The 13,297-nt window shown below is 35.3% G+C and overlaps 1 protein-coding gene across 1 annotated transcript; it reads left to right on the forward strand.

Annotated features, from left to right (window-relative positions):
• The first annotated feature begins 5,357 nt into the window (after positions 1–5,357).
• On the forward strand, positions 5,358–13,094 carry LOC103487626 (AP-4 complex subunit epsilon). The gene is made up of 11 exons (XM_008446014.3): positions 5,358–6,370; positions 6,497–6,682; positions 6,809–7,024; positions 7,120–7,230; positions 7,673–7,870; positions 7,959–8,090; positions 9,017–9,073; positions 9,147–9,263; positions 10,163–10,240; positions 10,844–10,987; positions 11,554–13,094. The coding sequence occupies exons 1-11, from the start codon at positions 5,768–5,770 to the stop codon at positions 12,637–12,639; spliced, it is 2,928 nt and encodes a 975-aa protein (XP_008444236.2). The 5' UTR covers positions 5,358–5,767; the 3' UTR covers positions 12,640–13,094.
• Positions 13,095–13,297: the final 203 nt, after the last annotated feature.

Consider the following 13,297-nt stretch of genomic DNA (forward strand, 5'->3'; position numbering starts at 1 on the left):
ATATGTATCTTCTAATCACCTTATACTATGACAACAGTGGTGCAGTTGCAAATTCACGAAAACTTAGAAGTCATAAATGAGGAAAGCACATTGAACAAAAGTACCATCTGATCAGAAAAATCGTACATCGAGGAGATGTTATAGTAACAAAAATCTCCTCCGAGCAAAACATGGCTGATCCGTTTACAAAAGCTCTCACGGCTAAAGTGTTTGAGAGCCACCTACATGGTTTAGGTCTACGTGGTTTGTAAACTAGGACAAGTGGGAGACTTATTGGGATTGTGCCCTAGTTTATATATGTTTATTATACTAATATATATTCTCTCATTATAAAATTCTAACTTACTTGGAGTTTTAGTCCAAGTGGGAGTTTGTTGGAATTTGTGTCATAAAATTCGTACTTTGTTATTTGATTCAATAAAATTTATTGTTGAATGTTATAATCTTAAAACTAATAAATTAAGGTCTCGATGCTATTTTAATGAGTTTGTCAAATACACTTGAACTTTCTGTAGAGACATAAACATAGATTAAGTTCAAGTTAATAGCTCAAATAGTCTATAGTGTATGAATAAGGTTGGGTGCCTTATTCAGGATAAACACTATGGATGCAGCCCACTATGGATGCAGCCCACTCCGTAGTTAGTACAAACGATGTAATCCTGAATCGTTCATGTAGAGACATGGAAGTGAGGGTGTCCTATGTAAATGGTTTACATAAGACTGGAACCACGAAGTAGTCACTTTTAGGTATAACATCGTAAACTATAAACTGACTATTTCATTTATGCAGACCTAGGTAACTTGATTTTAATCCTGAGCTAACTATGAACTTCTGTTCATTCGGTAGTATCCTTAGATCTGCATAGGTGAGGGCAGTTCAACATCACTGACCCAATAAGCCTCCCATTTCAGGCGTAAACCGAGTGAATAGCTGGGGACATAGGGTGCAAGATGGAATTTACTCTTACCCACTTCTGGGATAGTAGATAGGTTGTTCCCTTAAGGACTGAATCCAAGTCTTAAGCAAGGGGCCCCACCTTTTCATTGGCCCGAGAAGGATTATGGTTTAAAGGTTGGACCTTAAACCAATTGTTCAATAGTGGATCAGTGGGTCTTAAGGAGCAAGATGTAATCTTGGGGGTAAAACGGTATTTTGACCCAACCAAAATTATGAACAACCTGTGAATGATCGACTTACCCATTATGGTTATATCAGGTGGACAGAAATATATTTATAGTGAGGGGAGTGCAACTAAGAGTTTTTAGTGGAATGACTCTTTAGTTAATGAATGTTGATTAAGCTTGGTTTAAAAGAGTTTAGCTAGTTAATCTCGAATCGTTGGAGCCCGTGATGTATAGGTCCATTAGGTTCCCGTACTAGCTCATATGGATTCAACTAAGAATAAGAATGTTGAAGTAACTCGAATTGTTCGAATTAAGATAAGAGAGAGAAACTAACAAAAATATATAAGATATAAGTCGGTAGAAATAAACTTTAAGCTTTTTGTTAAATATGATTCAAATAAATATGAATATAGATTCATATTTAAAGGCTTGAAAAGTTTTGAAATGGTCAAAGTTGTGAAAGTCAACTTGTTGACTTTTAACTTTGAGAAACAAAACTTTGATCGGGTTTATATTCAAATATGATTTGAATTTTAGAAAAATGAATGCGGATTGATACTCGGGAGGTTAGAATTAGTCAAGACGGCAAAATTAGTAAAAAGTCAAAAAGTTGACTTTTGACTAGGAAACGTTAAAGTTTGACATTGACTTAATTGGTCAATTGACCAAAATGCCCTTTGACTAATTATTCTATTACTAAATGTTAGTGGGTGATGTGGCAGCCTATTGTGAATTAAAGGCCACTAATTTCATTAAAGAGTTAATAAAAAGATTAGGTGTTGAACATATATGAAATAAATTGCATGTAATTTGCATGAAAATTTCATATAAAACTTCTCATTACCGAATGAGAAAATGATAGTTTTTTTCTCTAAAAAAGAACACCTAAACGATACGCTCCCCATCTCTCTCTATATTTCACTTCACAAAATCGAGTCCCACAACTCCGTTCTTGGTCCTGAGCATAGTAGGTCAGCTTGGTGGTTGTCATTGTTCGTGATTTTCAGGTAGAGAAGGAAAAGAATTCAAAGAAGAAGCCCATAACTATAAAAGGTAAGTTCTTAGTTTACCTTTTTTGGCTTCTCGCTTAGGACCATCGCATAGCATGTGCATGTTAGCTTCTAAATCGTTTAGATGCATATAAGGTAGAGCATGATCTATATCTTCCACTACAACATACCTCTAGTGTTTTTTTTTTTTTCCATCAGAAACATATTTCATAGAATTTGACTTTGGGTTTGTGTTAAGTGATGTGGGTGTTGTTCATCTATCGTACTTTATTCTCTCTCGCTCTCTCTTTTTGTTGTATATGCTCGTTTAACTTGTATCTTCAAAGAATTTGTAGGAGCGTTGAACTTTAAGAGTCTTCTCGTTGATGAAGAATTCTCTTATGTTATAAGACCCTAATCCTTTATACCGTCATCAATAGACAATAAAATTTTTTGTATGTTTTGAAAATATTTATAGTAACTTTGTTATTTAAAAAAAAATCCTTCTATTTATTAACCATTTTATACTAAATAAATATAGTTGGTACATCTTAGAATTTAAATTTTAAAACATGAAAAGATAAAAAAAATGATGTTTTAAAATTGGTATCTCGAACAATAAAATAGTTTCATATGTGGTCGAAGAAAAGGGCTATAATATCAAAATTATCGGTATAAATTTCATGCTAATTGAAATGCAAAAAGAAATAGATAAACTATCATTTTATATCCCTAAACTTCTCAAGTTTGCATCAATTTAAAATTTAAAATCATAAACTAATAAATGTATAATATAAACCTTTGACTTTTGTAAATGTATCAATTTCACTCTTTATTATACTAGATATAGGAAAACCTTATGTGAAACATACATTTGTATCAATTAAATTTCCAAACATTCAAATCAAATTAATTTAGACTCTTAGCCATATTTTGTTTTCAATGAAAATTAGACACGTGCAGTTGAAAAGGGATCTAAATTTTACTCTAATTACTTAAGATTAACATGCATGTTCTAAACCCTAAATTAATTAGAAATTATGGTTTATGATAATTTTACCTTTGTAGCTTCTAAATTAACCGTCTACTCCTCAATCACAATCTTGGACCACCACTAGTAGTCACTACTATCCTTCGGACTTAGAACCAAGTTGTGGATCCGTTGAATGAGGTAACCAATTGAGAGAAAGAGATGAAATGGAATTATGGAATAGGGTTGGGCTAATATATTTTTTAAAATTTTTATAAAGGAAAAATCAATAGCCCAAATTTTGTTTTAAAAAACTCCAACCCTTTCCAAACACCCAAGAGCCCAAATTTATAAAGAATTTACATGCAATCACCAACAACACACATAACCCACTAACAATTAGAGGGCTTAGTGTCTTCATAGTGTGGCAACACTTAACCTACTAGGGTTAGTGGGATTATCCAACAAAATGTTGAATTTTTCCATTAACTATGGTTAAAGGGTAAAAAGGTCATTTAATTAAAGTTAAACTTTGACTTTCAAACCAAAAGTCAATATTTTGACATTTTATAATTTTGTCCGTCTTGACTAATTTCGACCACCGAGCATGAAACCGCATTCATTTTCTTAAGATTCAAATTACATTTGAATATATTAACGGTTAAAGTTTAACTTTTCAAAGTAAAAAAGTCATCATTTTGAATATTTACAACTTTGACTATTTCCGTCATTTTTTAGCTTCTGAGTATGAATCTGCATTCATGTTTTCAATATGTAAAAATCCTATTTAAATATAAAGTTGTATCTCTAATTTGATAATTGACGACTATATCACATATGTTTGTCGATTTCTCTCTCCTCACCTAATTCGTCTCATTCCATTATGTTGTTCTAAGTTTATTCTATATGAGCTGGAATGGGAACCTAATGGACCTATAGATCCTGGGCTCCAACGTCTAAAATTAATTGACTGAACTCTTTTAGGACCGAGCTAATTAACATTTGTTAACTAATTAATCATTCCACTAAAATCTCATAGTTATACTCTCCTCACTATACATGTATTTATGTGCATTTAATATAACCATGATCAGTAAGTTAATTCTTCACAGGTTGTTCGTGACCTCGATTGAGCCAAATTACTTTTTTACCCCCGAGACTACATCTTGCTCTGTAAGTCCTATTGATCCACTATTGAATAATTTGTTTTAGGTCCAATCTATAAATCGAATCCTTTTCGGGCCAATGAGAGAGTGGGGATCTTTGCTCAAGACTTGTATTAAGTGCTTAAAGGAACAACCTACCTATTATCCCTAAAGCGGGTAGGAGTGAATACCATCTTGCCCCATATGTCCCTAACTATTCATCCGGTCTTATCCATAAAGTGGGAGGCTTATTGAGCCAGCATTAATGAGTTGTCCTCACCTATGCAGATCTGAGAATAATTTCGTATGAACAAGAGTTCATAGTTAACTCGTGATAAAGATTATGTTACCTAGTTCATCAATAATTGAAATAGTCGATTTTAAATAGTAAAATGTGTTATAACTTAAAAGTGACAATTTTATGGTTCAGTCTTATGTAGACTCTTTACATAGATACTCTACTTTCATGCTTCTACATGAATGATTCAGGATCACATTGTTTGTACTGATTATAAAGCGGACCGCATTTATAATGTTCTCAAAATAAGATGTCCAACCCTATTTATATACTATAGACCATTTAGGTTATAGACTCAAACTTGATTCACGTTTATGTCTCTACATAAAGTTAAATTAACTCAAAATAACCTCAAAACTTTAGTTTATTAGATTTTTATTCAATTTCACTAATAATTTCTCAATAACGACTTTATTTGAATAAAATATGATTAAAAACTACGAGTTTAGAACATAAATTTATAAATTTACTTTACTAATCATCTATTTTATACTTTTTTACGAAGTTTATTTTCTAAAATTATCGTATGAAGAAGTTACACATATTTTTATGTATTGGCCATGAATAATTAAAAAGAAACTTAAACAATAAAATGATTAGTTTAGAACTAAGATATAAATTGATATTGGAAATATTTTTCAATAGAATGAAAAACTACAAAACATTAACGCAAATAACAAAATATCATAAAAATGAGCGAAGTCAATATTTTCTATTAAAAAAAGAAAAGACACAAAAAATAATTTAGGCTCAAATTTACTAAGTTATCCATTATTTTATTTAAATATTAACCCCAAAAGTGAGAATGAATGATTAGGGTGCAATTGTTACTTACAATACATATTTATGTTTTAATTTTATAAATTCATAATTTTTTTTCTTAAACATTAAAAAATCAATTTGTTCGTAAGAGAAGGATGTGAAAATTTTCGATCTCAATTGACGAAAAGCACACGCAACCGACGAAGAAGACGAATTAAGGAAGAAGAAATCTGTCTTTCTCACAGCTCCGAAGAACCACCTCCCTTACTTCTCCGACATCCACCGGCCGCCGGTGATTGCCTGTGTTCATTCCTACCAAAATTTCCAATTTCAGATTCAGCTGCTCGTTTCAGAAGCATTGATAAGTTTTAGTATTATTTAGATTTCTCTGGATCATAAACCCTAGAAATTTTATGTTAATTTCGGTGGATTTCTGTGAAACGGTGGTTGTTGATTAGAATTAGAAAGTTTGAAGATGGAGCAATTGAAGACGATCGGCAGAGAGCTAGCCATGGGGTCTCAAGGAGGGTTTGGGCAGTCGAAGGAGTTTCTGGATCTGATTAAATCGATCGGTGAAGCCAGATCCAAGGCTGAAGAGGAGCGAATTATCATCCATGAGATGGAAACTTTGAAACGCCGTCTCACCGATCCTGACATTCCCAAGCGCAAGATGAAGGAGTACATTATTCGTCTTGTGTATGTTGAGATGCTTGGTCACGATGCTTCATTCGGCTACATTCATGCTGTCAAGATGACTCATGATGATAATCTCCTGCTGAAGCGAACTGGTTATTTGGCTGTCACCCTCTTTCTTAACGAGGACCATGACCTCATAATCCTCATTGTTAATACCATCCAGAAAGACCTCAAGTCTGACAATTATCTTATCGTCTGTGCGGCTCTCAATGCGGTGTGTAGGCTCATCAATGAGGAGACTATACCGGCAGTGTTACCGCAGGTCGTCGAGCTGTTGGGGCACTCAAAGGAGGCCGTTAGAAAGAAGGCTATCATGGCTCTTCATCGATTCCATCAGAAATCGCCTTCATCCATATCGCATCTTCTCTCCAATTTCCGTAAGGTGGGGTTCAAAATTCAATACATGGTTGTTGGTTTTTAACTGTTTTTTTTTTTTCATTGCTCTTCTGTGCCGTGGGAAGTCTGTTTTTTTTTTTTTTTTTTATCACTATCAATTTGTTGGTTGCAGAGGCTGTGTGATAACGATCCTGGAGTCATGGGAGCCACCCTTTGCCCTCTTTTTGATCTCATTACCACGGATGTACATTCCTACAAAGATTTAGTTGTCAGCTTCGTAAGCATTCTTAAACAAGTAGCTGAGCGCAGATTGCCAAAGAGTTATGACTACCATCAGATGCCGGCTCCGTTCATACAGGTCTGATAATGTCTTCAACATTAGGTTTCCCTGTGCGTTCTGCTTGATAAGGTTACCTAGCCTCTAATTTGCCATCTGCAATGACCTTTTTTCCCCCTTTCAATTGAAGTGAATTTAATTGTACAGATCAAACTATTGAAAATTCTTGCACTACTGGGTGCTGGCGACAAGCAAGCAAGTGAACACATGTATACTGTTGTTGGGGATATATTTAAGAAGTGTGATCCTTTGAGTAATATAGGAAATGCTGTACTTTACCAAAGTATATGTTGCGTCTCTTCTATTTACCCGAATCTTAAATTGCTGGAAGCTGCTGCTGATGTAATCTCTAGATTTTTGAAGGTTTGGTTATACTACCCTGTGATTATCTGCTCTGTTGTTGACATTAATCAACTTTCGCTTTGACCTATATTTACTTGACACAATTTTGTGGCCAGAGTGATAGTCATAATCTAAAATATATGGGCATCGATGCACTTGGTCGCCTTATAAAGCTAAGTCCAGACATTGCTGAACAACACCAGCTAGCTGTTATTGATTGTATGGAGGTGAGTGATGTTGTCTTCTCTGCCTGGTGGCTAGCCAGTGATAAAAATGCAATCTACATGTATGCAGATAGGCCCTTGCCTTTTCTCTTCTTTTGGTTTTGGTGTATTTTAATAGATTAAGCTGCATTCCAATTTTATTTTTATCCTTAAACTTAAAAGTGCAAGTTGTGAGTGGACAAGATGATTGTCATTATCTCCCACAACTAATGATCTACTTGTATATGTGACAGTTGCTTTCTTAGGTATTGTTTAGAATAATTTACAGATTGCAATTTAACTGATTTCAATTACAAATATGTTGTCTACTACTCTATATTCAAGTTCCCTACAGGAACATCCGATAAAATGGGAATGATACAGCTCTATATTCAAGGTTGATTTGTATGCGTACTAGTGCTACCGTGAATTATATTTGATCCCAGTTTTGGTGTTTGTTTCTCAGGATCCAGACGATACTTTAAAGAGAAAAACATTTGAACTATTGTATACAATGACCAAGTCCACCAATGTGGAAGTGATTGTCGATCGCATGATTGAATATATGATTAGCATTACTGACCATCACTATAAGACATATATTGCATCAAGATGTGTTAAACTTGCAGAGGAATTTGCACCTAATAACCATTGGTTCATTCAGGTATTTCGACCTTGTCTCGTTCTTTTCTGTTTGTTGAGTGATTATTATTGCTGTTCGAGTATCAGCCAGATTCCTTAATCCTCTTCAGACCATTAATAAAGTTTTTGAACACGCTGGAGATTTGGTGAATATTAAAGTTGCACATGATTTGATGCGGTTGATCGCTGAAGGATTCAGAGAAGACGGTGATACAGTGGATAGCGAGCTGAGATCATCTGCTGTATGTGACTTTGTTAGCACTCTGGTATTTTGTTTGCTAAAATGTTATCACAGCCACAGGCAGTCAGGCACGGTGTAACAATATCATGTATGCACTTTTGCATATCATGTGGTGGCTGTGTACTTCACTATACCTGTAATCTTTTGTAAAATCCAGTGGGTGCCTGTTGGAAAGTTTTTCATGCTGTTGTGCTTCAACACATGTTTTTAAAAATATGTGACTTTATTATTTGTGTTTTAATTTACAAACTTAAAACGATTGTTTTGCACCTCTTAGCATCACTTTAGGAGCCCTTACGATTCAAAAAGTTTCTTTGTTGCCTGTCATTGATGATGAACACACTTTTTTTTTGTTTAGATGCGTTATCTCTTTGTTGATTTTTTTTAATGATTGGTTTGATATACACTATGTACTAGGGTTTAGAGGAAATCATTTGTCTATGCCTAAACTTATAATGTAACCATTGTTTTTGTTTCCCATGCATAATTTTACTTGTTTTTAAAGTGTACATAAAATGGTGTCATTATGTATTATACAATGGATGGTCCTAGTGTCAATAAGGGTTAACGGAAATAGTAATGGATATTAGAGTAAACGGGTACAAGTCATGTGGCCACCTACCCAGGATTTAAGATTCTATTTGTTACTTTGACAATCACACGTATTAGGGTCAAGGATTGTCTCCTAAGAATAGCTTAGATGCAACTACGCTGGCAGGACACTCTTGCTCTCTCTCTCTCTCACACACACACATAAAAGAACTATTATGCATTACCTTCATTTCCCTTTTATCTGGAATGCGTTGACCATAAGTGAAACCACAAAGATCGTAATTCTGGGATTGAATGTCAACGAATTCTTTCTTTAAATTTCTGTCATTGTCTTCAATAGGTTCCTTACTAAATTAAACTATTTACTATGCATAGGTGGAGTCATATTTGCGAATTATTGGGAACCCAAAGCTTCCATCTGCATTTCTGCAGGTACTGTTCAATTTTGGATATAAAAAACTGCAAAACTAACGCCCCTTTTTAATACCTTGAGTTCTGATTTCAGGTCATCTGTTGGGTTCTTGGGGAGTATGGGACTGCTGATGGAAAGTACTCTGCTTCATATATTGCTGGAAAACTCTGTGATGTAGCCGAAGCATATTCAAACGATGAAAGTGTCAAGGTATGATTTTGGCGGTATAGGGAGGTTAACCTTATTCATTGTAACCATATTGCCTTTGTTTGATTTTCTTCTTCTAGACATGTATATATAATGGGCTGGGCTTTAATTTGGTCACAGAATTATGGAAATTTTTTATTAATTTTTTCCAATTTCTTGTTCTTCATAACAAAATACTGCAATGTTTAATTTCTATGGCTTGGAACTTATAAGAAACACAATGAATTTTTGATATGGACACTTTGGAAATATGGATGACGAAAAAAGAACAGGAAAAAAGTAACTGTTGTACATCATTAGTTGAAAGTAAATTTTAGATTGTGCTGAAATTACACGAACAATTGCTAAATGTACAACAAACAGACTGCCGGTATAATTTTTGACATAATCTACTTGGGACTTGGGAGTATAAACAGTTACGGTAAAGCTAGCAGCTGTAGCAATTGTTCTTTTTTTCTTTTATCTAAACTGGTTATTTGTTGAGTGCCGTTCTCAGACCGGAATGTTCTTGGAATGCCAAGAAGTTGTGCTATAGGTTTACTGAAGGACTGCAATTCTTGTCTTTCCTCTTTGATAAAAACATTTCTTATCTTCCTGAAAACTTATAAGAGCAATAGCGGGTTATATTATTTTCCTGCATGGACAAGAAATTACTGTAGCTGTAGCCTATAGACTATCATCATCACTTGTGTTATTAGTAAACATTTTTTTTTGTGAAACAGAAGATGTTAAGATTGCTATATTGTTACACATGTTACTTGTTTGGAGGTTAAGCAGTTATTCCCATATCCCAACCTGTCACTTTTCTGTTGTCTAATTCTTGGAACATTGAGCTTTGCCATGATTTTTAAGAGTTAACGTATATCGCTGACTCTTGACTGATGTTGTGGTTCTTTTTGAAGGCTTATGCGGTAACAGCTCTCATGAAAGTATATGCATTTGAGAAGATGTCCGGAAGAACAGTGGATATACTACCTGAGGTAAATTTAAGACTTTCATGTTTGCTGTTTCTTTATTTCTCTGAAAAGGATGTTGTCTTTGGAAGAATTACAACTTCAGCTGGTTGTTGATTCAGTTTGTGGAACATGGAAGGGTTAATTTGTTTACTGACCAAGAAATTCGTTGCTTCTCTTTCCATTTCCCAGTTTCTTTTTTCTCTTAAATTCAAATCTTAAGCATCTGATATGTGTCCCTCTCTAGTATTTCCTCTGAACGTTTCTGTCTTCTCTGTGTTTGACAGAGTATTGGGTGTTCATCCCATTTTTAGTGCGTTTCATTTAAAAAAAAACATAGTTTAAGTATGAACTATGAATTAATCATCATAGGTTTACCTAGTTGTAAAAGAGAAACATAGTTTCAATAACTAAGAGGTCATGGCTTTAGTCCATGGAGGTGGGCCGGTGGCCAAATATGAATTAATTTCCTACGAGCTTCTTTAACACCAAATGTTGTAGGGTCAACCGGGTTGTCCCGTGAGATTAGTCGAGGTGCTTGTAAGCTGGTCCCGACACTCATGGATACCAAAAAGAAAAAGTATGCACTATGATTTGGTGTATTTCAAATTGTTTCTTCTTCTGTTGCAGTGTCAATCTTTGATCGAAGAACTATCAGCATCCAACTCAACAGATTTGCAGCAACGTGCGTACGAATTGCAGGCCACCATAGGTTTAGACGCTGAAGCTGTTGGGAATATAATGCCAGCTGATGCAAGCTGTGAAGATATTGAGGTGACATTTTTCTCCGCAAGACTATTTATTTATTTTCCCCTACTGGTCATAAAAGAAATGTCAATTCATGTCATCTTGGAAGACGTTAAATTGGTTTGCATTTGTCTATTTTTGTTTGTTTCTTCTGCTCAATTTCTGAATGATATTCTTAGGCCAACTTCCCGTTTTAATGTACATTTGCTATTCTTTTCTACCTGATTTGTGTTTCTGAGCTCACGATGAATTGAAATATAGACTTGAGTGTGTTTGACATACATTTTAAAGTGCTTTGGGAGGACTAGAAGCGTTTTATATTTGATTATAAAGAGGGAGAAATAATGTTTTGCACTTTGTAAAATTTTCTATACTGAAAAGTATGAAAATTTCCAAAAACAAATAAAAATTATTTACGATACTTCTATATGAAATATTTCATTAATTTTCTTCAAAAAAAACATTTATATGAAAAGATTTTCACTTGAAAATAATTTTGAAATTGGCTTCCCAAATCTATCTTTAATCTCTAATATTCTTCAAATTTGATTCTATGGCTCTGTTGTAGTTACACATTTCAATTCTTTTTGCAGATTGACAAGGATCTTCCATTCCTCAATAGTTATGTGCAACGGTCACTAGAAAATGGTGCACAGCCTTATATTCCCGAGAGTCAGCGAAATAGGATGGATGACATTAGTGCCATCAAAAGTCTTGACCAACGTGAAACTGTGTCACACGGCCTTAGGTTTGAGGCTTATGAGCTCCCAAAGCCTCCAGTGCCAACGAGTATCCCTCCCATTTCACCTGCAATCTCAGCTGAACTGGTTCCTGTTCCGGAACCATATCATCCTAGGGAGACACACCAGTCTACCTCAGAACCATCTGTATCAGATGATGGTGCATCTCAAGTTAAGTTACGACTCGACGGTGTTCAGAAAAAGTGGGGCAGACCAACTTATTCTTCTTCTCCTGGTTCATCTGTGTCAACTTCTACTCCTACTCAGAAAGCAGTAAATGGGGTATCACAAGTAGACAACACCAGTACTGTAAGCTCGAAACCCACAAGTTATGCCTCGAGGACTCCAGAACCTGAGATTTCTTTGGAGAAACAAAAGCTTGCTGCTTCCTTATTTGGAGGTTCATCCAAACCTGAAAAAAGGGCACCTTCTGCTGCCCATAAAACTCCAAAGACGCACCATGGTGCCAATAAGGTTCATGCAGCTAAGACGACAGTTGTACCACCAGAAGTCCCTCCTCCTGACCTTCTGGACTTGGGCGAAGCAACTGTCACCAGTAGTGCACCATCTATTGATCCATTTATGCAGTTGGAAGGGCTTCTTGATGAAAGCCAGGTCTTGTCGACAGAAAATTCTAAAGCTGTTGGACCCAATAAAGAACCAGATTTTATGGATTTATTTTACGGGACAACCTTGAGTGGACAAGGAAGCAACTTCGTTGATCTCCTATCCTCCAATAAGGATGATTTGGATTTTACTTCTGAAATGTCGAAAGTTGCTGCGAAGACTGGTCAGGGAGAAACTATTGTTTCAAATTCAGCGCAATTCAGCAAGGGCCCCAACGTGAAGGCATCTTTGGAGAAAGATGCGGTTGTTAGACAGATGGGTGTGAACCCCACCAGTCAGAATCCAAACCTGTTCAAAGACTTACTTGGCTAAGGAGTTTCAAAGAATGCCCGCCCAAGCAAGACTTATTTATGACTTGTGCACATTATCATCTTCTGGCAGGATTCTCCATGGATCAGCAACTAAAATTATTCCAATGACAGACGATTGAAACGACACATGCACCTGGAACGAACTGCTTAAAAACCTCAAAGGCTGTGAAATTCCGGTGCAGGTATGTACTTATTCCCAGATTAGTTTACTTTTTTGTACTAGTAGAGACAATATTGAGCTTTTGTACGAATAGAAAACTTGTTGGGATTTCCAAATTTGGGGGGAAAAAGAAAAGATTCCAGAGCATGCGTGGGGTTTTGGAAAACTCGAGAGGCAACCAGAAAATGATGTGATGTTTGTTTTGTTTTGTTCTTTATTTTCTTTGCCCTCCCTAGGAGTGAGAGTACATTCTGTTATATACTTCATTACAATGCAGAATAAGGGAAGGTTTTTTCTTTTTGTGTCTTCTATTCTTTTTTCTCTTCTCTTGTAAGTGAAGTTATATTGGACAGGTCTCTTTTCAACTACCCATTATTCTTCTTCCACCATCTTCTTTTGCATAATAAGTTCAAGTTTTTGTGGAACATGAGAAGCCCTTCTCTGCAATGTCAACTTTGGCTTTTTCCCCCTTCTTTCTTGTTGAATTCAACGATCTTTA

The sequence above is a fragment of the Cucumis melo genome, chromosome 7 (assembly GCF_025177605.1).
Source record: "Cucumis melo cultivar AY chromosome 7, USDA_Cmelo_AY_1.0, whole genome shotgun sequence".
In the NCBI taxonomy this organism is placed as follows: Eukaryota; Viridiplantae; Streptophyta; class Magnoliopsida; order Cucurbitales; family Cucurbitaceae; genus Cucumis; species Cucumis melo.

Bases quoted from the DNA above. Each gene is read 5' to 3' on its own strand.
- LOC103487626 (XM_008446014.3), top strand. From the start codon at position 5,768: ATGGAGCAATTGAAGACGATCGGCAGAGAGCTAGCCATGGGGTCTCAA. The intron at 8,091-9,016 runs GTATGTGACTTT...TACTATGCATAG, and splicing joins GCGAGCTGAGATCATCTGCT to GTGGAGTCATATTTGCGAAT. The intron at 9,074-9,146 runs GTACTGTTCAAT...TTCTGATTTCAG, and splicing joins TTCCATCTGCATTTCTGCAG to GTCATCTGTTGGGTTCTTGG.